Genomic DNA, 24,893 nt, shown 5'->3' on the forward strand with positions numbered 1-24,893 from the left:
AGAGCTTCTTCTCTGTTGATTTAACACAAATATTATTTATTTATATTTATATAAAAGAGGAACAAAAAAATACTACTAAATTGTGGACAAGAGAGTATTTTTAATATCATTTTTTTAACATATAAATAAAGCATCGTCTTAAATGTGGATAAGCAAGAGAACATACAGTAGACCAATTATGTTCAAACCAATTACAAAGCTTAAAACAATAATAAAGAAATGAAACACTAAAACCACTCAATTAATAACCAATGTGCTTGGCAGAAATGCCATGCCCCCATCAATACCTCTACGATTATGAAGACATCATATATATATATATATATATATGCTTGAAAAGCTTCACCACATATAATTCCTCTTCAACAGCTCCACGTCTTTCATTCTCTCTGGAATCTCCTTTAAATTTGGACAGTCATGGATACCAAGACCTTTAATCAGAGGCATTGCACTTGTGCCTAAATCCCATCTTTCTAGCTTTGAAAGATCATAAAGATGAAGGAACTCTAGTTGACTGAAGCTGTTATCACTGCACATTATTTCTTTTCCTTCATAAGCTCCAACCAAATGGAGATTCCTTAGGTTTGGCAACATTCCCAAAATAGGCATCGGATCTTCCGTCAGTTTTGAGTTCTCAAGAAGCATCATTGTGATGGAATTTGGAAACAGAGGCAGTTTCCCTATTCTCCCTTCTAACCTCAATTTCTGGAGCTTTTCACAACAATTAACAAATTCAAGAGATGGGAATGATTCAGTTTCTCCACAAATCAATTTGAGAGTGCTAAGGTTTTTCAAGCTGCTAATGTTGTTTAGGGAGTAAGTTTTGCTAGTATGAAACATGCTTAATTCTCGAAGATTGACTAAATCAACAGGATCAACATCTTTCCATTGATCACAACAAACTCTTTCAAGAACTTGAAGACTAGTGAGTTTGCTTATATGTGCCAGAGGTTTTGAATACCAAACAACTAAATGTCTTAGATTTATCAGGTTAGCTGTCTCGCGGGGTAGTTTGCAGGAGTAGTATCCCCCCTCATTGACAACAAGTGTCTGTAGATTCTTGAGGTTGCCAATGGAAGATGGAAGATCACGGTTAGCTCTCAAGCTTAAGAACTTAAGGTGGTACAAACTTCCTATGGCATCAGGTATAGCACCACAGCCTTTAATATGCAAGTACAACACATATATATGTCGAAACACATCTATATGTTGGAACACATTACGAAAATCCTGATTGAAGAACATAATTGACCTCAACTTCAAATTAGAAAGATCAAGTAAGTGATACATTTCTCCTTGACCATGAAAGGCAAGTCTGATACATGAAGAGGATTTGGAGTGCTTTCTTGGATGATAAATGTCAAAGAGGTTTGTGTCGGATGCCTTTTGTATGGCAAGATCACGGAGTAAATCATGAACCCTACATTCAGTAACTTTTTCCCAAAACGTATTAGCCACTTGAACCAAGCTTCGTCTTATCAGCTCATTCAAGAAGCCTTCAGCCACATCCTCCATTCTTTCTTCTCCATTTGGTATGAAACCCTCGGCCATCCACAACAGTATTATCTTTTCAGCATCGACCTCTTGATCTTCTGGAAAAATACCAAAGTACAGAAAACACTGCTTGAGCACAGTTGACAAAATCATTGTAGCTTAAGGATAGAATGCAGGAGATTTCAATAAATTTATCTTCAATAATGTTCTTCCAAAGTTGATCTTTCACTTCTTGCCATTTGTCCACCCCCCCTCTATGCGAAAGTAGTCCACTCAATACAACAATTGCAAGAGGTAAGCCTCTACACTTTTCCACCATATCCTTAGCTAGACTTTCCATTGCTGGAACCATTGCTCGAACATCAAGTAGTTTCCTACAAAAGAGATCCCAACTTTCTTCTTGGCTTAGGAAACGAAGTTCATGGCCAAAACCTCTGTCGTCTGCTCTTTCAGCGACATCCACTTTGCGCGTGGTAATAATAACTCTGCTGCCATTCTTGCTATCCGGGAATGCTCTTTTCAAACTTTCCCATGCTTCTCTCTGCCATACATCATCAACCACCACAAGGTATTTGTGTTCTTTCAATAGATCACGAAGGTGAACTTCTAGATCTCCTTCTGTCATAGTTTCTAACAATCCTAGAGTTCCCTTGGTGCGACCTTGGATGGATTTTATGATAGTCTTAAGAAGATCCATTATGTTGTACTCTTGAGAAACACATATCCAAGCGCGTGTAGGGAAGCTTGAGATTATATTAGGACTGGTGTAGAGGTTTCTTGCAAGAGTGGTCTTGCCTAATCCGCCCATGCCATAAATGGAGAGGACGCTTCGACGAGGCTCTGCTTTGAGAAGTTGAGCTAGCAATGTTTGTACAACATCCTGAAGTCCAACAAAAATGTAATCCTGGTCATCCACATATGAGGTAGTTCTCCTCAATGTTCTAACCTGATTACTTGGCCCTTCTCCAGCATTACTATTGATATTTGTAATCCCATAAGTCTCTCGCTTGCGAGAGATATCTATGATTCGCTGCTTGAGTGATTGAATCTCCTCGGCGACATTGTAGAATTTCTTCTCTTTCCTACATATGCAAGCGCAAGCCTTGAGACGACTAGCAAATTCATGGTCATCACCTTTATCAACCTCAAAGCTGTAAGTCTCGAGTATTGCGACAGCATCATTCGCAACAGAATTGATTTCAAACACCCATTGTTGAACTCTATGATCTACACATTGCTTTAGTTCTGCATCTTTGAGGAAAGACTGTATGAAGAGTAGCTCATTTCTCAGCCACTCAATTTCCTTTCTCAGATTTTTACGCAGGGAAACTTGTTGTATGAGGAAATCACCCAATTTTTGAACTGCAAATGACAGAAAGGCATCAGCCATCTTCAGGAATACTACTTCTGATTGAAATACAAGTTGGAAAATGGGAGATAGAGATCAAAAGCAATAAGAGGGGACTGTATATTGGAATACAAGTTGGAAAATGGGAGATAGACATAAAAGTAAGAACAAATAATGTGTTCAATTAAGGGTCCACTTATCACTTATGTGATTAAAGTTTAGAAAAAAACGAAACATGACCATTTGGTTTCTGATAAAAGGACAAAGATGTATTAAACAAAAGGTAAAAAAAAATTTAAATAAAGCATCTTCAACAACCATTATACAACTTGGGGAAAAACACATATAGAGAAAAGTCTTACAAAATTAAAGCAACTTCAACAATCATTGCACAACTTGTGGAATATATGTATTGAGAAAAGATTAAAAAAATTGAAGCATCTTCAACAATCACTACACAACTTGTGGAAAAAAAATATTTGTTTTTGTTTGTTCATAATAATAATTTTATTTTATTCTTTTTGCTTGTTACAATGAAATAATTTAGGATTTCGCTATCTAATGCGGCGATTAAATATGATGATTCATGATTGTTGTGGTAATGGTTGTTAGTGGTATTAAATATCTAGTAATTCTGTTTTATCCCGCAACCTACTTTTCGTGTAGTTCCTCTTTCAAATTACTGATGTGTGACAGTATGTAAATAACGGGAAACAATACAATCTAGTTATATCTAATACAGTTAAACAAAGAGAACTGGAAAATATGAGTAATTTAGCACACAGTAACTTATAAAGGCTAAAATCCCCGAGTGCTTGATTACAAGAGATGAATGAAAACAAGAAGGAATTTCAACAGGTTCCTGTTTTCCACTATGATGGCATGTGTTCTCTTCTCCCTCTTGTTTTTATTTGTTTCTCCTTCATATGGGATTCTTTTTCCTTTTTGTCTAATCCGTTTTCAACCCGCTCATATTCAATCCAACCTGCCCATTTTAAGTCGCCGTACAAGACCTTGTACACTAGAAATGTTCACAAGAAAATTGACTCAGCTGCCTCTTTTAGTCGGATACTTATGAAAGTTGCATTGTCTCCTCTGATGGATTATTTTCCCTTGCTTCTTGACCTTCAAGCTTCGATGAGTTAGCGATGGCTTCTGATATAGCCTTTGGTAGCCAAAATCCAGGTCTTTCAATAGAGGCTGCACGATCAAGTACCAATGGTTCACGCAAAGTGATCTGAATGCCATCATATGTCCACAACACTAAATCTGCTTCGCCTTTCAAACCTAGGGAGAACCATCCTAAGCCAGCAACCGCAACATCCATGCTCTTGACATCCCAGCTCGTTCCACGTGCTTTTACTTCCCTCTCTTTCCATTGTCCCAACTCAGAAACTCGCTCCATGGAAATGGGAGGCTGAAGATCAACAAATAAAAACAGAACAATTAGCATAGCTCTGTGCTCTTTCCAATTGTTTTCCTTTACACTTGAGTAAATTGAACCCATCTTAGAGGCATCGATGGTACACAAATATTATATAGCATCTAAAAATTTGAATGGTGAAAGGTAGGAGCAGAAGATGATGAAAAGGAGCACCAGAGAGCATTGAACAAACACAACTCGTTAGATATGCTCAACAATGCGAGTTGTTAAGCTTCCTGGAGCAAATTTCCCTTTGGATATTAACTTGGAAAACATACTGTTTCAATATTCAATTTAGCAAAATTGTGCATTTTTTCCGAATACTGTTTAGTCCGTTATGTTGCAGTATTTCATCCTTTCCCACCGTTTTCTTGATGTGGCTTTAGGAAGTAATGTAGTGCCCACTTGGACAGAAGAGATCACGCATATGAATAGACAGGTTACGAAAGATCCATGGGGAACTCCCAATGAAGGAGAAAATGGTTGGAATAGTCCCAGCCCTAATCAATGTTATCAAAAGCGAAAAGTGCAAAAAAACTCTAACACGTAATAGAAAAAGGCAGATGATGACACTGACGCACACGTTAAGTGAGGTGAAGCGCTCAGCACGTTTTGAGCCTTGCTTCAGGGCTTAAGTGCGCCTTTGACAACTCTGGCCCACAGATTAAGTGATTCACCTGGTTTTGGCTCTTTGGTCAACCAGCGGGCATCAGAACCTATAACTCAACCATAACTGAAGAACTACTGTCCCCTATGTAAACTTTTGACTGAGACTTATTTCTAACATCCCCTCAAGCGAATGATGCATTAAGCCTCATATGGCAAAGGTTTTTTTTTTGCCTCTATAGATGCCCATAAAAAAAATGGCTGTAAACAGATAGAAGCAAGCTTGGTGAGAGCTGCTTATTAGCTGCAAAGAAATGGATGAATATTATATAGAAGATGTACATTAATAGCATCTTAGGAAAATAGTCTTTCTTTGGTTCTTGGTCGATCAAGAGTAAAGGATTTGTTTACACATACGGCACTATGACATCTGCTATCAGGCTAACTTGCGTCTTGCAACATGTTCTTAGTTGTTAACTTGTTTTTGCATCTACGACTTCTCTTTAGCAAAGAGTACCATCTCAACTTTCATTGTACTTCTCTCAAATCTATATTGATCTTCAACAAAAAAACATACTGATGTAGTTCGAGTGGAATTGGCTATAAAGTAAGAAATATTATTGAATCAGAAATACTACGAGAATTGGAGTATTACCTGCAATCTCACTCCAGCATGGTTGTTCTTGAGCTCATCAGCATTTTCTGTCTTCCCTAGATGAAGAGATACACTAGGCGATGCCCAGACAGTGACATAGATTGTTTCAACTGAGGCTTGAACTAGATCCAGTCTAACTAAGCCCCCTATATGTACAGTCTGCCCATGCTGCAAGAATATCAGGAAAATACATTTAGAGTTGAAAAGTCTTTTTAAGCTCAGGCAAAAAGTTTGTTGCAGTCATATACATCTTTAACTGCAATATAAAACTAAAAAAACAGCTAAAGATGAGGGACGAATAAAAGGAGCTATCTGAATCCCAAACAATTTGATTAGGGGTCAAAGATTTAAGGTCATTTCGTCAAATTTCTCTCCATTTCGAAGTCCACAGCCCTCACAGTGGCTTCATCAATATTATCTACCAAATAAAAGGCCTGAACCTATTTCTAGAGCAAAGAATCAATAGAACTTCATGTAGAAAGACTAAATATGTACAACTATTTCCGAAATTGGTATATCGGAAAAGAAAGAAAAAGGGTCGAGCTTCAAGTTAGAGACACCTACTCTCACGGGATTCTTCAAAGTAAAGTGAAGTAAGGCTTTAGTTAAGAGGAAACTAAAAACTACTCCTCATCTCCGGGTTATACTGGTGGTGGAACCAGATTCCTATGTTTCACCCATTTGTTTCAAGACTCAAGAGGCAGTAAGCTTGGAGTTAAGAAACATAGAATATATTAACATTGTTGGCAAGTATCAAGCACAACAATGCTATTGGTAAAGGGCAGCCCAGTGCACTAAGCTCCCACTGTACACGGGGTTCAGGGAAGGGACGGACCACAAGGACCTATTGTTTGCAGCCTTACCCTGCATTTTTGGCAAGTATCAAGCACAACAATGTTATAGGTAAAGGACAGCCCAATGCACTAAGCTCCCACTATACATGGGGTTTGGGGAAGGGACGGACCACAAGGACCTATTGTTTGCAGCCTTACCCTGCATTTTTGGCAAGTATCAAGCACAACAATGTTATAGGTAAAGGACAGCCCAATGCACTAAGCTCCCACTATACAGTGGGTTGGGGAAGGGACGGACCACAAGGACCTATTGTTTGCAGCCTTACCCTGCATTTTGCAAGAGGCTGTTTCCACAACTCGAACCCATGACCTCCTAGTCACATGTCAGCAACTTTACCAGTTATGTCAAAGCTCCCCTTCTATTGGTGACACGTAACGAAATACTGAACTGACACTTTTTACACTGGACTCTTTACTCTAGATATAAAAAAACTCGTAGACAAGTAAGAAATTCAGAAGAGGAGGAATGTTCTCCAGTGGAAAAGGAAAAACATATATATCAATCCTTTGCAGGCCAAAGAATGGAATTTCCAAAAGGCTTTCCTTTCTTTGACAGACCAGTTAAAATCTTTGAGTATAACAATTACATAAACTGTGTGAGAACATGCATTATTCACCAATCACAATGCACAAGGAAGTCCAGAAAACATATGAATAGTAAATTTTATTTGCTGAACTTTTATATCACAATGTGCAGTAATGGTGATAAATGTTAGTCAACTGGTAAATTTGGATATTTATGCACCAGAGCTAAGTTTCCCATTTCTTAGATTGCAATTTCAAATCAAAGAAGGGTTCTCACGGGATTAACTGCAATACACTTGTACAGATATTTAAATGTATTCATAAAGTTCAAATTATTAATATATGGTCACTAATCATAAAGTTCAATTAAGTAGCTTATCAAAATATAGATCATATTATGGACTGTAAAACAAACGATAAAGTAAATAAGAGAGACTAGCTTGCCTTAATCCTATAAGTTCGAGGTTGTAGCTCCTTTCGTATCTCAACCATTTTCTGCTCCTCCCTATTTAATCGCATGGACATAAGATATGGATGTAGGAGGCCCGGCGTGTCATACATCTTTGCCTTGGCTGACAAAATTCCTCCAATTCTCAGGATTCCCAGAGTAGTTCCAGGTACAGGAGCTTCTGTAAGCTTTGTAGCTTTTACTCCTCCTTTCTTGGCAAATGCATTTATTAATGTCGACTTCCCTGCATTTTGCGCCCCAATAACCCACACATTTCCTCGAGGACCAGCCAATTCTTTAATAAATGCCAGCAAATTTCTAACACCTAAATCTTTACGGGAACTTACCATGTAAACTCCACTCAGTTTAGGTGCTCCATTAGCTTTAGCACGGTGTCGAACCCATTTGTCCAAACGCGCAGGGGAAATTTGAGAAGGGAGAAGGTCAACCTTGGTAGCCACAAGAACAAGCTTTGGCAACTTCTTACTTTGTTTCAAGCCATCCTTGCTTTGTTCTAGTGCCTTAAACAAAGATTTAGCAGCTCGCTTCGGAAAGGAACCATCAAAATCAACACAATCAACCACCATAACCACAACCGTCGCATCAGCTTTCCCAGTAGGTCTCATCAACCTACTCGTAATTAACTGGTCAAAATCAAAATCGGGTATCAAGTTTTCGGCCAGCTCATTCTTCACTTGTCCATAGTTCCTCAACGAATGACATCGAGCACAAACCGTGACCTCCTCTTTCTCTCCCTTAGCAGCTTCCCTCGCCATCCTTTTCCTCTCCGATTTCGACACCCTTTTCTTCTTTCCTTTCTCAGGAACCTCCTCTGTAATGTTACCATAACCTAAACCCGCTGGCAAAAAACCATCTAACTCTTTCAAATCATCCTCATCTTCTTCCAACCCCGATTCCCATTCCTCGGAATCCCAATCATCAAATCCATCCTCACTCCCTGACCCCATTTCTTCACTTCCACTTTCTTCCAACTCCCCCTCAATAAAATCCCCAAATTCCTCCTCTTCTTCATTATCCCCACCTTCACTAACAACAACATCCTCATCATCCACAAAATCCTCTACACTTTTTTCCACCTTTTTTTTCTTGTAATAACCAGGATGATTTGGGTCTTCATCCTGCATAAAGATTCCACATCCAGGACATATACACCCATAACTCTCATCATTATCCCTCCCTTCACTCAATAAGAGCTTAAAGTTACTATCTTTTCTTGAAATACTACTACTACAACTATCACTTCTCCTTTTTGTTCTTGATTGAGTACCCTTTATTACAGATAAAACCAAGAAAGGAATTTTTTGCTGACATCTTTTCTTGTGGGGTTTTTGAGTAAAACCTGTTTAATCAATTCAATAGAGAAAAAATATTCATTATGTTTGTTACCATTGTTACTTCACTCAATCTTGATTATAACAACAACAACAAAACAAACAAAAAATTGAATGGGGAGCTGAAATACCTGTAAATTGGAGATGGGGTACCAAGAAATTCTTTGTTTCAAAGATGGAATTCAAAGATAAATGAGAAGAGGCAGCTGCTGCTGCTGCTGCTGTTGAAGTTGAAAGCAGTAGAGCCATGGCTGAAAAAATGCCTTAGCTGTTTTATGGTATGTATCAAAAGTAAGCAAATTAATGTACAAGTATTTTAGCAGGTGGTACAACCTTTTAATGCTGTTGATTTTTTAGGCTCAACATTATGGATTCAAACCCAATACTATCTTAGTAACATATTTAAAGTATAGCCAAAATTTACAAAGGTTCTAAATTTTAGCCATTGGAAAACTACAATTCAGTTGTTTCGAGGATAGTTGTTTAGTAAATGGTCGTTTTTTGTTTTTTTTTTTTTTTTTTTTGTAATTTATGGACCTTTTAAACAGTGGTTTGAAGGTCTTTTTTGAGAAAATTGAAAGTTGCATGAGAAAATATTGGGCCATAGCTTAAAATATAGGACCCGTTTGGCCCATGAATACTTGGAGAAAAATTTAGAAAGTGATATTTGGTCATATAACTTGGCCAAGTATCCTATGTTCCTGGATACTAGGAAAAAAAAAGGAAAAATTACTTAAATACACAACATTTCTTTACCTATTCTCAATATTTTCCTACTCTTTTACTAAAATACAAAAATCTTATTTTTCCCCAATTCAACTTAACCGGATACTTTATTAGTTTAAGTATCCGCCTGTTATTAATTATAGTATCCGCGCTGCTATATTATGCATCCGCCCGTTAAGTATCTGTGCTGCTAACAACTTAATAATTTAAGTATCCGCCTGTTATTAATTATAGTATCCGCGCTGCTATATTATGCATCCGCCCGTTCCTACTCTTTTACTAAAATACAAAAATCTTATTTTTCCCCAATTCAACTTAACCGGATACTTTATTAGTTTAAGTATCCGCCCGTTATTAATTAAAGTATTCGCGCTGCTATATTAAGTATTCACACTGCTATATTATGTATCCGAAAAACACTAAAAAAAAGAATTTTTGGTAATTAATGAAAGAGTAGGGAAAGGAAGTAATTTATTTCTTATACTATGTCATTTGCCTAATTTTTACAAAAAAAAACTAGTATTTGGGCCAAGTTATGATATTTGGAAATTTTTTAAAAATCAAAAATTATTCCAAATTTTTATATTTTATAAAAAAAATACTCATTGGTTATTAAGTCCAACTAATATTTGTTACTATCTCCTCTGGAAAAAATTGAGTTCTAATTTAAGTGATAAAAATTAGAAAAAAGAACAATTTGTTTTAATGGGTTATAATTATTACCGAATCAATGACAAATTTGAATATGTGATTAATTTATTGGTCTTGCATATATTGTTATTTTGTTGTTGTTGATTGTTATCAATCATGTTATACGGTTATTTTTTAACTGAGCATATTCACTATAAATAGATAATACAAATTTATGTATATTTTTAATAGTTTTAGAAATTATGGGTATAAATCATATTTTTTAAAATAGTCAAATATTCTTGGGAAAACTTGGGTCAAACACATGGTGTAATTTCACCAAAAACTTGGCCCAACTATTATTTGCCAAAAATATATTAGAAACTTGGGGTCAAACGCTAGCATAGTATAGATTATTGCAAATGTTAAATGTCATATATATTTTGTCCTTTAGATTGAGCAATATAAAAGCAAATACTAGATCAGAGTCTAACTTTATCTGGTAAGCAATTCCAATTTTGGTCTTAAACATGTATCTTAGGATGTGTTTTACAAGTGTTCAACCCAAAAGAACAAGCTTCGAATGAATTCTGAGAAGTCTTTAAAAACACTGATTTAAATTTGAATTTGAGTGTGTGATGAGTAGATTGGATTCAATGATTGTGTATAATCAAAATCTCACAACATGTGAGAATGCTCGATTCATTAAATATTTTATTAATTGATTTTAAATAAAGGGAAAAGGCTCAAATATGTCATTGAACTTTGAGAAAAGGCTCATCTATGACATTCGTTTAAAGTTTGGCTCATCTATGTCATTTTCGTTTGAGAAAAGACTCATCTATGTCATTATTTGTTAACTGAAATGACATAGATGAGCCAAACTTTAAACGAATGACATAAATGAGCCTTTTCTCGAATAGTTTTTTCTCTTAAATGAGTACTGAACTTGAGTTTCTTCTATAATCTGTTATAAATTGTTGTTGATAGAAAAGAAATTGTTATTTATTTATTACTATGAAAGGGATAAAAATTTCTGCCTATTTGTATTACTATTTCATGTTGATTAGGGGTGTACAAATCGAACTGAAAACCGAATCAAACCGTAAATCGAGTCAAATCGATAAAATTACCCGACTAGTGGTTTGGTTTGACTTGATTTGGTATTGAAAAAAAAACGACTATATTTGGGTTGGTTTGGTTTTAACTACAAAAAAAATACAACCCGAGACCAAACTAACCCGACATTATATATAATTTTAAAATTTTATTTTATACATAAAAATATTTACTTTGATATAATTTTTAAAATATTTCTTATACTTTTTCATAGTTTTTATCTTTTAATATATTATTTCAAGTTTGAAACTTAGAATTTTAAATGGTTCAATAAAGATTATAGTCTACAGATGTTGATAATTATAATAAAGTTTAAATCAAAATCAAATTAATACTAATGCAAAAAAAAATAAAAATTCAACACTAAGAATGACAATAATATTGAATATTTGTTCTTTAGTTTTACATTGGTTTAGACAATTAAAATACATAATCTAATTTTAATTTCCTTTAATATTTAGTCATATAACTAATACTTATTAAACTTATTTCATGATTTAGTACTTTTAAATTATGATCATTTTCATTTTGACTTGTTAATTTGCAATATTTGTTTCACGTGATTTCATTATTATTATTTTTTGTTGGATATTTTAGTGTTATTAATCATATCATATTTTGTGTTATTTTCTTAAGAAACACCTTAGATAGTTGTATTTTGGTAGGACTAAAGAAATATTTGAAGTACAAGTAAATTATATGTTTGTATGAATACTTTACCGGAAAAACCAGAAAAAATCCAAAAAAAAAACCGAGGTTGAAAAACCCGAGTTTTATTGGTTTGGTTTGGTATATAAATTTAACAATCCGACACAAATGATTTGGTTTGATATTTGGAAAATCTGAACCAACCCGACCATGTACATCCCTAAATTGTTAATATTATTGATCACAATTGATTGTTCGCGGTTTGAATTTTATTACGTAAAAGGATTTAAAATATCCCTAATATATCCAAAATATATAATTCAAATTTTTCCTTCTTCAACCTATTGAACCGCAATTGCTCATGACTTTTAGGGATAAAATGACTCCTTTTTTCATTTAATGATACACTTCTTACTTACTTTCTTGCTTACGGGAAACACATTATATCTTAATATTAATGATTCCCTTTTAACAATTCCTTCTATTATCTTAATTTGATCATGAAACATATTATAATGTTTCAAACACTTCATTAATATATTTTTTTGTTTGTTTCACCATATTCATTAGTGTGTGACCTTATGAATATGATGTGGACTCATATTTATTTTGAAAAATAAATAAATTATCATTTATTTTATTTTGAGAATTTTAATGATAATTAATTTGACAAAGTCACAAAGTTGGACTCATGTACAAAGTTGCAAACACGAACTATATGGCTGTCAGCTTTAAGGTTAAGCATTACTTGTAATTTCAGAAAACGACTACATATATGTTTTCATTTTCTTCTCACATTTTTTTTCCGCTGAAATTATATTTTAAATTTATGAGTTCTGAATAAATTATTTATACATATATGTAAATTTATAAAAATGAATATAGAATTTGAGCTAAATTTACTGAATTCTGCAGAATTCGTAAGTCAACTATAGTTTCACTGATATTTACATTGTTTTAAGTGGGCCTTTGGTGTTTGAACATAAAAAAATTGTAAAAATCAGAAGACAAAAAATAGTAGTTGAGAAAAAAGTTGAAAATGAAGTATAGAATTTGAGTCAAATTTACTGAATTCTATCAAATCGTATTCGTCAGTATCTATGCGCCATTGTTTTAAATGACCATTTTGACATAAAAATTGTGAAACTCAAAGAAAAAAATTGTAAATTGAGTCAAAAGTTGAAAATAAAGTATAGAATTTGAGCCAAATTTACTGAATTTTGTTGAATCGTATTCGCCAATATCTATACGTCATTGTTTTAAATGAACGTTTTGACATACAAATTGTGAAATTCGAAGAAAAAAAACATAGTATTTGCATAAAAGTTGAAAATGATGTTTGAAAATTGAAGCTATTTGCTAAATGTTATGAGTGATTTGGAGTAAAAATTATTAAAATAACCTTTTAGAGTTTTTCAAATTCCAAAATATTGTAATAATTTTATGTCAAAAATAATTTTTAGAAATAATATTTTAGAAAAAAAAATATTCATGACCAAACGGACACTAAATATTAAGAAAATTTAGTAGATCTTCCAAGTCAACGTCAACACTAAATCCATAAGTGGAAGATTCAATTAAGGCATGCGTTTCACGTCAATATGACTATATTTTGCTGCAACCACGTTCGATATATATATATACATACGTACGTATTAGTTTATTTTTTCTTCTTCGTCCTTAACCAGAAGTTTCGAATTTGAATTTTTAAAAATAAAAAAGATTTCGTTGTAAGCATTGCCCAAAAATAAGCTTTGCAATATAAGAATTAAAATTTAATCAGACTTCAATATGAGCTTAGAACATACAAATAAAAAAAAATATAAATCTACTTGTTAATAGATGGACTTTGTTTTATATTTTATAGTGATGTAGATTTTTGTTCACTAAAAGAGAAATGTAAATAATTAAAGAGTTAATTAAAAATAAGAGAAAAAGTCAGTAGCTACTCACTTCTCTAAATTTTTTATTATCGTTTGGTTTTTAATAGTATTCTTCAAATTTTATAATAACAGCGTCGGTACACTATTAGAAAATCATAAAATATTATATTATCAAAGTGTGTCCATTACTAAGAAATTATTATTTTTTCACTGAATTTTTTACTGAAAAATGTTCAATTGCTAAAGTTTGTTTGAATCAATGAAAAGAAGAAATAAAAAAGTAATGTTTTTTTATGAGATAAAAATTAGGAAGTTTCCAACTATTTCATTGAGTATGATTTGTTTTCGCCAATATTACAGTGAATAGCTGTTACGTAACAAATTCAACTATAAAGTTTGGAAATAACTTAGAAAAATAAGTCGATATAAAGGGTGTGTTTGATACGAAAAAAAATAATTCTAGAAAAATAAGTTGATTTCTTATTTATTTTTTGTGTTTGGTATGTAAGCTATCAAAAAAAATATTATTCTAATTGATGTGTGTTGAAAAAGGTGGGGTTGTGGGGAGCAGATGATCAATGTGAAATGTCACTTGTGAGACTTGTTATCCTGTTTAAACTACATTTTTAAGAAACTTTTTTTCCTAAAAAAAGTTTCGCATGTAATTTTTATAAATAAGATAAAGGGTGTATCTATGGATTGAAGGAAAAAAAATTGTAATTTTTTTTAAAGAAAAAAATATTTTTCAAGAAAACCAATAAATTAGAAAATATTTTTCTAAAAATGTTTATATATAATAAGGCATTCAAAGAAAACAATATTTGGTAAACTAAAGTAACCTCATAAAGATCAACTAATAATATGAAGCAAAATACAGTATAAAATAGAGTGGAAAACATGCACCTTCTTTGTTTTCTATTTTTTTTTTTAAATACTATATAGTTAGTGTTTTAGCCAAATTTTGACTTTAAGATTCATCTTTACCTAATCATTGATTGAATGTAGTACACAAATATGGAATTGATGGATTTTTAAGTTTTGATTTGGACCCATAAGTGGAACAAAACAAAATTTGTATATGTAATTAACAGAAAATTAAGTGATTCAACATAAGAATATTAACTTGTAGGCCCTCAAGTTTTTTTCATTAATTTCTTTATTTTACGTTATTTAATTTTTGTTTTGTCTTGGAATTTTCTTCCTTATTGTTAAAAATATAAGTAAGTGAAATTGTCAAATAACTTGCACTTAATTAGCCATGATGTAGGAAGAATTTGAATATGTTGGATTTTTTTTTGGTTCTCATCCGGTGTTCGGTACCCATATTGAAGCCCGACTAAATCTGAATTCGCGTCGGGTCGTCCCACATTAAGAGGAAAAGCGTTTCCTAACAAAGGGCGACTCTGTACCCAAGGGTGTTGGATCTTACTCCTATAGATAACGTGATATTTTGGGTGCTTGATTAAGTTTGGATTTTTGACTAGAAGTGTTCATCTTTTTGTAAATATCAAGGACCATTTGCATGGAGATCTTTCGCCTCAAAGTATTTGTCGTAATTTTTAAAAGTAACAGTCTTAAATGATTTGTATATATTTTAAAAGTTTAAGACAACTTTTTTCTCTATATATTATCACCTCAATTAGGGGTGTATAAAACCGAACCGAAAATCGAACCAAATCGTAAACCGAGAAAAAAAACCCGACTAGTGATTGGTTTGACTTGGTTTGGTATTGAAAAAAAAAACTCGACTATATTTGGATTGGTTTGGTTTTAACTAAAAAAAAATAACCCGAGACCAAACCAACCCGACATTATATATATAATTTTAAAATTTTATTTTATACATAAAAATATTTACTTTGATATAATTTTTAAATATTTCTTATGCTTTTTCATAGTTTTTATCTTTTAATATATTATAATAAAGATTATAGTCCACAGATGTTTGTAATTATAATAAAGCTTAAATCAAAATCAAATTAATACTAATGCAAAAAGAAAATCAATTCAACACTAAGAATGACAATAATATTGAATATTTGTTCTTTGGTTTTACATCGGTTTTGACAATTCAAATACATAATCTAATTTTAATTTCCTTTAATATTTAGTCATGTAACTAATACTTATTAAACTTATTTTAGCATGATTTAGTACTTTTAAATTATGATCATTTTCATTATGACTTGTTAATTTGCAATATTTGTTTTACGCGATTTCATTATTATTATTTTTTTGTTGGATATTTTAGTGTCATTACTCATATCATATTTTGTGTTAGTTTCTTAAGAAACACCTTAGATAGTTGTATTTTGGTAGGACTAAAGAAATATTTGAAGTACAAGTAAATTATATGTTTGTATGAATACTTTACCGGAAAAATCCAAAAAAACCCGAAAATCCGAAAAACCCAAAAAATTCGAAAAAACCCGAGGTTGAAAAACCCGAGTTTTATTGATTTGGTTTGGTTTATAGATTTAAAAATACAACACAGATGGTTTGGTTTGATATTTAAAAAATCTGAACCAGCCCGGTCATGTACACCCCTAGCCTCAATAATTGTTCTTAAAGATTACAAACACTTCAATTATGGGGAGATGCCACATAAATAAGATATATACTCAGAGTGTGCTAAATATGAAGCAAAATAAAATTAGTTTCTTACTTTTTTTTTTAATACTCGGTGCGTTATCAAGCAAATAATATTATATTATATATAATCTAGACAAATATAATGAGAGACGGGAGGTGGGAGTGGAAGTGTCATGTGGTGAGTATAGGGCATTACAGGGGTGGAGGTAAAGATGAGGTTCATTTGAGGGTATGGATAAATGACACAATCAATGTGAAATGTCATTTGTGAAACTTGTTTTCCTATTTGAATTAGGCAAAAATTCTCATTTTAAAAAACTTGTTTTCCTAGATAAAATATTTTTCAAAAATTTTGACGTCCAATCAAATATGAAAAAATTATCGAACACATCCGTAATAAAGAGAAATTATATCTTAAGACATAAATGAGGGTAAAATAGTCTTAAAAATTATTTCAATTGAATATTCTTTTAAGAAGCATGCAAAGAGGAACATAACAAATAATTTGAAACAGAGGAGTATCTACTAAAGCATGGGCGGAGCCACCTTAGGCGAAGGGTGGTCTATTGCATATCTTTCGTCGAAAAATTATGCAGTTTACATAAATTACATGTTAGCAGTATGAATATATATCTAATTTTGCACATCATTAATATAATCGTAAATAAAACTTTTACATTCTTCACCAAATTTTTGACTTCGTCGCTAAAATAACCCTTATCCCATACATTAAAGACTATTTGGATTATTATTTTTCTTCTTGAAGAAAGTCTAAATTTAGTTTATTTTCAAATATGAAATCTCCTAGGTGGTGCTCCTAATATCTTTTAGATTACTTAGTGGACCTCTTTTTACCATTTGTGTGTGTTTTTTTTTTTTACCAATTTACCCTTCATATGACTGGAATCTCCAATAAGGGGCGGAGCTACGATGCCATCTACGGGTTCCACAAAATACAATAACTTTAGGTCAAATATTATGTTAATTTATGTTTAGAAATTTATTTAATATATTTTACATGATTCATTCAAAATTCAATAAGTTATATATTTTTTTAGAATTTATAACGTCTAACTTAAAATCATAACTTCGCTTCGTGTTTCAACCTACTCGGATCCCATTTGAAAGGGATATAAGGTGAAATTTTTTTGATAGAAATTATTTATATATACTAAAAGTTGTGTTTGTTTTATACTTTTCAAAAAAAATTCTTCTAAACTTTCAACATTTATTCAATTTTTCTTCATAAATTCTTTTTCTTCAAGTTCTTCAAAAATTTTGAAAATAATGTTCAAAGTTTTTGAAAAAAGATCAAAACTGAAAAAAAAATTTCATGTAAAAACAAAGGTCAAGTTGCTAATTATGGGATTGTAATCATTTGTGAATTGATTATGAGGACCAATAGTTGTACAAACATTTGAAGACTAAGTAGAGATGATTAAAGATAAAAAGTAAAATAAAATTGTGACTATCGATAAAATGCAATTGCATAAATTGACTGCTATCTCTTTCTAGAACTTCAAGAAAGGTCTCATTCATCATAATCGAGGATGCCTCCGTAGACATTGAAATTTTGTGGGACTCTAAAAGATGTGTTCAATTCGAGTTGAGAGTCTACAATGTGTGTTCAATTCAAATTAGGATTCTTGAAGGCTACTCAACCCTAAACCTTAGTTCACGCCTAAACAAAGGGTACAAAAATCCCTTGAAAGGCATCTCAAATATCCCATAAACTCTTGGGTATATTTAAAGATCAAGATCTCAAATATTCCGCAAATTCATGGAATATTTATAAAGTGATCAAATCCAAATCATCTTAATTCGAGAAATACGCCACTAACGACCCTCGCATTATAGAAATCAAGTCCAAATCATCCAAGTTCAGGAAATACACCACTAACGGCCCTCGAATCATGGATAAATATCTTATGAGAGAAGAATCAAGGGAGAAACACAATTGTCCCCGCATTGATTTATCAATAAAATATTCTTGTTTTTTCAAATTTTATTTATGATTAATTTATTTTCCATATATTTAAAACTTATTGCAAACGTTCTCATTCATCTTAATTGAGGAAGTTACTGGACAAATGAAAGAAATACAGAAAGAGCACATGCTTTTAGTTGAAATAAAAACACTAGTGAAGACATATAGTACCTCCCACTAAAGAATCACAAAATAAATGTAACGAGCCAAAAATCCTCTTTCCCTGCTAATTATCAAGAACTTCGTTGCCACAATTAGATCACACCCTAAAATATATAGAGTCGTAGTTTTAGACGACCTTAATAACTGTAGACTAAAATATATATATAGAGTCATAGTTTTAGACGACCTTAATAACTGTAGATCGAACCTATCAATTTTCTAAATACCAAACACCCCCCCAAATGTCGTTGATGTCAACGAACTTGCTCAACAAGACAATATATAGAAACAAATAAGGACATTATGTGAAAGAAAAAACCAATATAAAACAACATTAGTATCTTTTAGAAGCAACATGCAATTAACATAACAAAACTAAGACGTAAAAGCCAAATTCATTGTATATATATTATATATATATATATATATATATATATGTATAGTGTGAAGTTGATTTAAATTTGGTTGATGTCACTTCACAAATTATTAGTGTTATTATTATGGCTAAAGTAGAATAAAATCAGTTAGTAATTCACAACCAAAAAAAGACAGACAGAATGACAAGTAAATCAAGGGTGTGTTGGTACGTAAGAAAATCTTTTCCACACAAAAATATCTTATTTATTTTAATATATCTGATACGTAAATAAAAAATATTACCTCAATAATTTTGTATCTAGAAAAAAAACCTATGAGTGGATAAACTCATAGATAGACTGTATAAGATAAAGAGTGAGGGAGGTGGATGGTGGGTGGTGAGAGTTGGGGGTGGGGGGGTATTAGGGTGGGAAAAGGATAATTAATAATTATAGAATATCACTTATAAAATTTATTTATTTTCCTACTTGAAGAAGTAATTTTTTTTAAAAAAAATAAAATAAAAAAATAAATATATATATATTCCAATTATTTTTCCTCTGTACCAAACACACCAAGGAGAGAGAAAACTCTAGTTTTAGATATATAGTTTACTTTTTTTTTAGGTGTAAAAAAATTATATAATAGAGTGTCATATTAAGGTGATTTGCAAGAACATATATCTTTCTATATCAAATTTGAGATAATAATTTTAAGAATTTCATAATAACATATAATAATTATTAATAGTAAGAAGATTTTCTAATATTTAGAAAAATAACTTGGCAAGAAAAAAAACTCTCACCATGTCATTGTGAATTTGAGAAAAAATGAAAAGTATTGAAATTTAAATTTAATAAGTCATAAAGAGATTTGTAAATCACTTTTGATAATTCATTGATCAATTTTAAATTTAATTCTTGTGATATCTGATTAAATATATTAATTTTCAAGTAATTGAAATGTGTCCTCTTAATCTTTTTGCTTATGATATTCACAAATTTTTAGAAATAATCGTTTTGCCATTTTAATTCTCGATATATTGTTATATGTAATAAGCTTCTTAAGGTTTAAGTATAACATATCCTTTTTCATATAAAGAGATTAAAATACACCAGGTTAAATACATTGAATCATATAGTATAAAAGGTAAAAAGAAATATCACTCTCCTTCAAAGATACAAATAGCTAAAAAGTTTGATGGATAAAGTACATATCCCTATAAAGTGAAAAAAATTTACTATAAAATTCATTGCTAATCTATCACAAAAATAGCATGTACCTAACAGTTTTCTCGCAATCCATTGCTACATTAAAGTAGCTATCAATTTTTATTGTTTTGGCAATAGAAAAATCGATCACTAGTATAAAATGTAGCATTTTTTGTACACAAACTAAAAAGAAAAAAGATATCCTTAGAGAGTTGAGTATTAAATTACTAGAAATCAATGTCAATATTGTAAGCAGGATGATTGATATATCTACACTTTTAATTAAAGATTTCAAATTCTAGCTGATAAAAACGAAAAAACTTTTATTAAAAATATCACCTCTTAAAAATAAGCTCTATAATATGTGAATTTAAATTTTATCAAACTTCAATATAGATAATGTACATGAGGTGGGAAAAAAGTTAGAAATTGACATGAAATTTCCAAAGTTTTTTTTTTTCATATAAATATAACACATACTTCATTTTGACTAAGCACTTTTATCTTGACCAACTAGAAGTATAAATTAACACTTGTTTCCTTTTAGAAAATTTGCCAACTACTCACCAAAAGACTTCCAATTCCAAATATTCTCTCTATCTTTTTTTTCCCCCTAAAATACCCCTCTCCATGCCTAAACTTTTTTTCTTCATTTTCCATAGCAAAAATGGAATTTGATAGTCCCAAAAAGAACAAAAAACTCAGAAAATCATATTTTCTGAGTTGTTTTGGATTTTCAAATACTGAAACAGAATTACTATCTGTTAATAAATCAGTCAAGAAAAAAAATAAGTCAAAATTGTTGTCTTTTTCTAAAATTTTACGGAAGAACTCGTCGGCGGCGAAAACTATTCCGGTGGACATTTCCGATAAGTTCGATAACCGGAGTAAAGAAATTCATGTGGTCAAGTCGGAGAAAGTTAAAACTCCGGCGATCGCCGGCGACGTGACTCAGGCGCCGGTGGTTAAAAGTCAAAATCAAACAAATATACATGAGAAGTATATAAAAAAGGTAAGTAAATATTAGTATTAGTAAATTTGATATAATTCTTTTTGTTTTCAATTTAAGTTTGATATTCTTTTTCGCTCGACTAATCGAAATTCATACCTGAAAATCTTATTTTTAATATAAAATATTAATAGACGATTTCATACCAAGAAATCACACCACTCCACCATAACTTTTGACGATTATATATATATATATATATATATATATACTTATTGATTGCATATCTTTTTGTGAGATATTTTCTTAATGTTTTTTATATAAGCATTCGATATTTAAAGTTTACTGACTTGATTAATTCAAATTTGTATAACACTAGATTTATTGAAGTCAAGAATAAAGCTAGAGAGAAAGCTATGAGTTTGTTTTGATCAAAACTTGTATTTGTTTTAAGAAATTACTTAATAAATACAAATAATTTTTTCAAACTCAATAAACTATCTTTTTCCATATTCAAAACTCCTTTAAATTAAGAGAGAAGACTTCTTATTCGGATGTCTAGGGTTGGATATTCATAGATATAATTTGCGATAAAGAAAAACCTCTTTATTTATAGGAGAAACCTAATTTGGTCTCAAGTAGAATTTCTAAATTTTTCTCTGGAGGATCTCTAAATAATAGACATTTACTATATATTTATACAAATTCAAAATTATGGTCTAGCCTTTAATTTTTTTCATTCACGAACTAAATTGAAATCTCTAGTTAAGAATAATAAAGCTTATCCATTCCGGTACAATTTTTGATGATGTATTCTTTGTCATTAACTAAATATTCTATAAGTAGAAGAAACCATACTATAAAAAGGAAGAAAGGAGTTCAAAAGTATATTATATCCTTATATAAAGGGTTGTTTGGTATGGGGGAGGTTATCCCATAGATTGAGATATTCTATGAGATTAATTATTTCATTATTGTAATAGAAATGATAAGATTAATAATCTTGAGATTAACTAGTATTCCTAAATAAATGTAAGATAAAATAATTACACATTTTATTTCAGAATTATTATCTATTATTTCCGTACCGACAGATTGGATGGATGTAGGTAACCTACTCCATTTAATAAAATTTCTAGATCATAAAAAAAAGGTGGTATAAAAGTAAAAGAAATTAGATTTACTCCATCTATGTGGAGTTTCTAGGTAACACATTCACAATCTTTTTTCAAATCCATGTTTAGAAATTAGAAGAACAAAATTCTAAGTGAAATATAGGAAATCTTTAATTTCTTTCTCTTTTGGATGGAATTTATTTGCATTTATAATTTATTTAAGTCGTAAATGCAATTTATACTTAGTTATAAAATATAATAATAATAATAATAATACTTCATCAATAATAACAAAATAATAGGAAAAATAACTATTATGCTCCAATTTTCCCCATTTAAAGCCTTGATTTATTTCAAATATTTTTCATTTTATTTGAATTTATGAAATTGAAATTGTGTTTAGTTATACTTTTGTTTTCCCTTCTTGCCCTCTATTTATCTTAAATGAATAATATACATTTTAACATTATTATTTTTACCTCTCTTTTTTTTCAGACAAAGGACCATAAAACAAAGGACATCATTCACAAAAACAACAAAAGTTTGGATAAATTATTAGACAAGGTACGTGACAATTCAACGTGTCGAAATGAATTTTCAAGAAGTGTTACAATTTCTAGTACACATAATTCGAATCAAATTATAAAAATTCCAACAAAAGACAAACATGAGATCAAATTTTCCCACTCAAAATCTCTTCCACCACCAAAACAGAAGAATCCGGTCACCGGAAAAAAAGTCAACGACGATGAAAAGTCAAGTCAACGACGACGAGAACGCGTACTAAGTCATGACAATTTTGACTCAATTATGGGAATGTCTATTCTAATGGTGACCCTATTGATAATGTTGTTTTGGGGCAAGGCTTGTGCCATTGTTTGTACGTGTGCATGGTTTTATTTTCTCCCTCGAATTCGAACGAAAAATGAAGCGGTGATCGCCGGAAAAATTGACGGGGTCGCCGGAGACGTTGATCTGAACTCGGCGGAGTACAAGAAGAAGGTGGTGTTGGAAGGATTTTTGGAGAGAAATCATAGGAGTGGTGTTGGATTTTTGTAGGTATTTTTGCTAATGAATTTATTATCTTTTTTTTTTTGGGGGGGGCCATGTTGGGTGGACAATTTTCTATTCATTTATTAAAAAAAAAAAACACTTTTTTTTTTCATTTGGATTGAATTTTGTGTAAATTTTAGACATATATGGGAGTGTTCAAAAGAGATGGCTATTTGCTATGGAAGTTTGTCTTATTTCAATTTTTCGACGAAGGGTGTTTGCTTGAACACTCTGAGCATACTGTAGCTTTGCCCTGCATATAGATATAAAAGTTTATCCTCAAATTATTATAAATACTCTAAATTACACAAAAATGTTCAAAGGAAAAAGGGAGGATGTTTCATAATTAATATGAGAAACTGTAAGAAAAATATTCAGTTTTTTCTTTTTCTAACCATAATTACTATATGTAATTTTCTCGCACTACATACTTTAATTAAAAGCTCGAACTAATTAAATGTAAGTTTTTGCATTTAAATTACCTATAAAGATTTTTAAGCTTTATTAATTAATGCACAATGATTAGATATATTTAATGAATTAATTAGTCGTACTTGACAATGTCATTAAAGCCGGCGGCCATCATTTACGAGCCTTTGATATTTTACTATACTATATGGTCTATATATGTGCATGTTTATTTTACAATTAATTGATTGCACAAATTTTATTTATTCATCGCTGTTGTTGTTCACGCCTAATATTATCAATCACTATCATTGTCACTCATTATTATTAACTATCACGATTTTAATCATAATTACCATTGTTAACAATCATTATTATCAGTAGTTTACTATCAATATTCTTCATTTAATTTACAATTACCACGATGTCAAAAATTATTATCACTGATTACTATTATATATAGTCAACCATCATTATTTACCATCAACATTAGCTATATATAATTATCATTAACTACAACTACTAGTCATCACCATCATCACTAACTATTGTATTCTACAATATCATCATTAGTCAACGTCATCCTCAATCAACGCCAACAATCACCACGACTTATTATATTGATACACATCTTACTATTCACATATATATATATTATATTTTAATTCAAATATCTTAATCTTAACAAAAATAAACCCTAAATATGTCTAAATAGATATGAATAATACCAACCTCTTACAAAATTTTAATATCATTCAAATGTAATTTACTCAATGATGTCTACTTCGCTATTATTTCATTCACTTCCATGGCCAACTATGCATTTCATCCATCAATATCAAACTATTACTATTGTTGTTATTCATTATTATCAATTACCAACATTCACTAGCTATATTACAACAACTATCAATTACATTACTAATAAGTAATAACTATTTACATTATCAAACATCATTATCATAATGACGACCATCAATCACTACAAACAATCACCACCATTACCAACCATTGCTATTAGTCGCCACTATTAATTATTAGCATTATCCATCACAATTATTAATTCCGTCATTAGTTATCATTTTCACAACACTGTTAATTGATATGGTCACCACCATCATGGTAGCTAGTTATTATTCACAACCACAACTATTACCATCAACCAACACTTTCGATCACTTACCACTATTTCACCACCTTATTCGACAAGTAAGGTCTCAAATTTTTTAGCAAATTATTACGTTCTTGTCTAGGCTTAAAGTTGGACATAAGAGGTCGTTTGGTGTAAGAGATAAAAATAAATAGTCATGTGACAAGAAATAGTGATGCGATGAATTTTTTGTGTCTT

General features: G+C 31.2%; 2 protein-coding genes and 1 pseudogene across 2 annotated transcripts; 1 reads left to right on the forward strand and 2 right to left on the reverse strand.

Annotated features, from left to right (window-relative positions):
* Positions 1-215: 215 nt before the first annotated feature.
* Positions 216-3,087, reverse strand: LOC102595269 (disease resistance protein RPP13-like; annotated as a pseudogene).
* Positions 3,088-3,582: 495 nt separating this feature from the next.
* LOC102587969 (uncharacterized protein YqeH) lies at positions 3,583-8,969 on the reverse strand. The gene is made up of 4 exons (XM_006359301.2): positions 8,837-8,969; positions 7,350-8,713; positions 5,527-5,694; positions 3,583-4,259 (listed from the first exon to the last, which is right to left on the reverse strand). Exons 1-4 carry the CDS (start codon positions 8,952-8,954, stop codon positions 3,915-3,917), a joined length of 1,995 nt encoding a protein of 664 aa, XP_006359363.1. The 5' UTR covers positions 8,955-8,969; the 3' UTR covers positions 3,583-3,914.
* Positions 8,970-20,579: 11,610 nt separating this feature from the next.
* LOC102595933 (uncharacterized protein At5g23160) lies at positions 20,580-23,321 on the forward strand. The gene is made up of 2 exons (XM_006359243.2): positions 20,580-21,032; positions 22,580-23,321. Exons 1-2 carry the CDS (start codon positions 20,688-20,690, stop codon positions 23,141-23,143), a joined length of 909 nt encoding a protein of 302 aa, XP_006359305.1. The 5' UTR covers positions 20,580-20,687; the 3' UTR covers positions 23,144-23,321.
* The last annotated feature ends 1,572 nt before the right edge of the window (positions 23,322-24,893 follow it).

The sequence above is a fragment of the Solanum tuberosum genome, unplaced genomic scaffold (assembly GCF_000226075.1).
Source record: "Solanum tuberosum cultivar DM 1-3 516 R44 unplaced genomic scaffold, SolTub_3.0 scf00296, whole genome shotgun sequence".
Lineage (NCBI taxonomy): Eukaryota > Viridiplantae > Streptophyta > Magnoliopsida > Solanales > Solanaceae > Solanum > Solanum tuberosum.

What these genes read in the sequence shown, in the direction of transcription:
- LOC102595933 (XM_006359243.2), top strand. Translation starts at nt 20,688, where the DNA reads ATGGAATTTGATAGTCCCAAAAAGAACAAAAAACTCAGAAAATCATAT. An exon ending in ATGAGAAGTATATAAAAAAG is followed by an intron (nt 21,033 to 22,579) that starts GTAAGTAAATAT and finishes CTTTTTTTTCAG; the next exon opens with ACAAAGGACCATAAAACAAA.
- LOC102587969 (XM_006359301.2), bottom strand. Translation starts at nt 8,954, where the DNA reads ATGGCTCTACTGCTTTCAACTTCAACAGCAGCAGCAGCAGCAGCTGCC. An exon ending in CTCGAACTTATAGGATTAAG is followed by an intron (nt 5,695 to 7,349) that starts GCAAGCTAGTCT and finishes ATATTCTTGCAG; the next exon opens with CATGGGCAGACTGTACATAT. An exon ending in ATGCTGGAGTGAGATTGCAG is followed by an intron (nt 4,260 to 5,526) that starts GTAATACTCCAA and finishes GTTGATCTTCAG; the next exon opens with CCTCCCATTTCCATGGAGCG.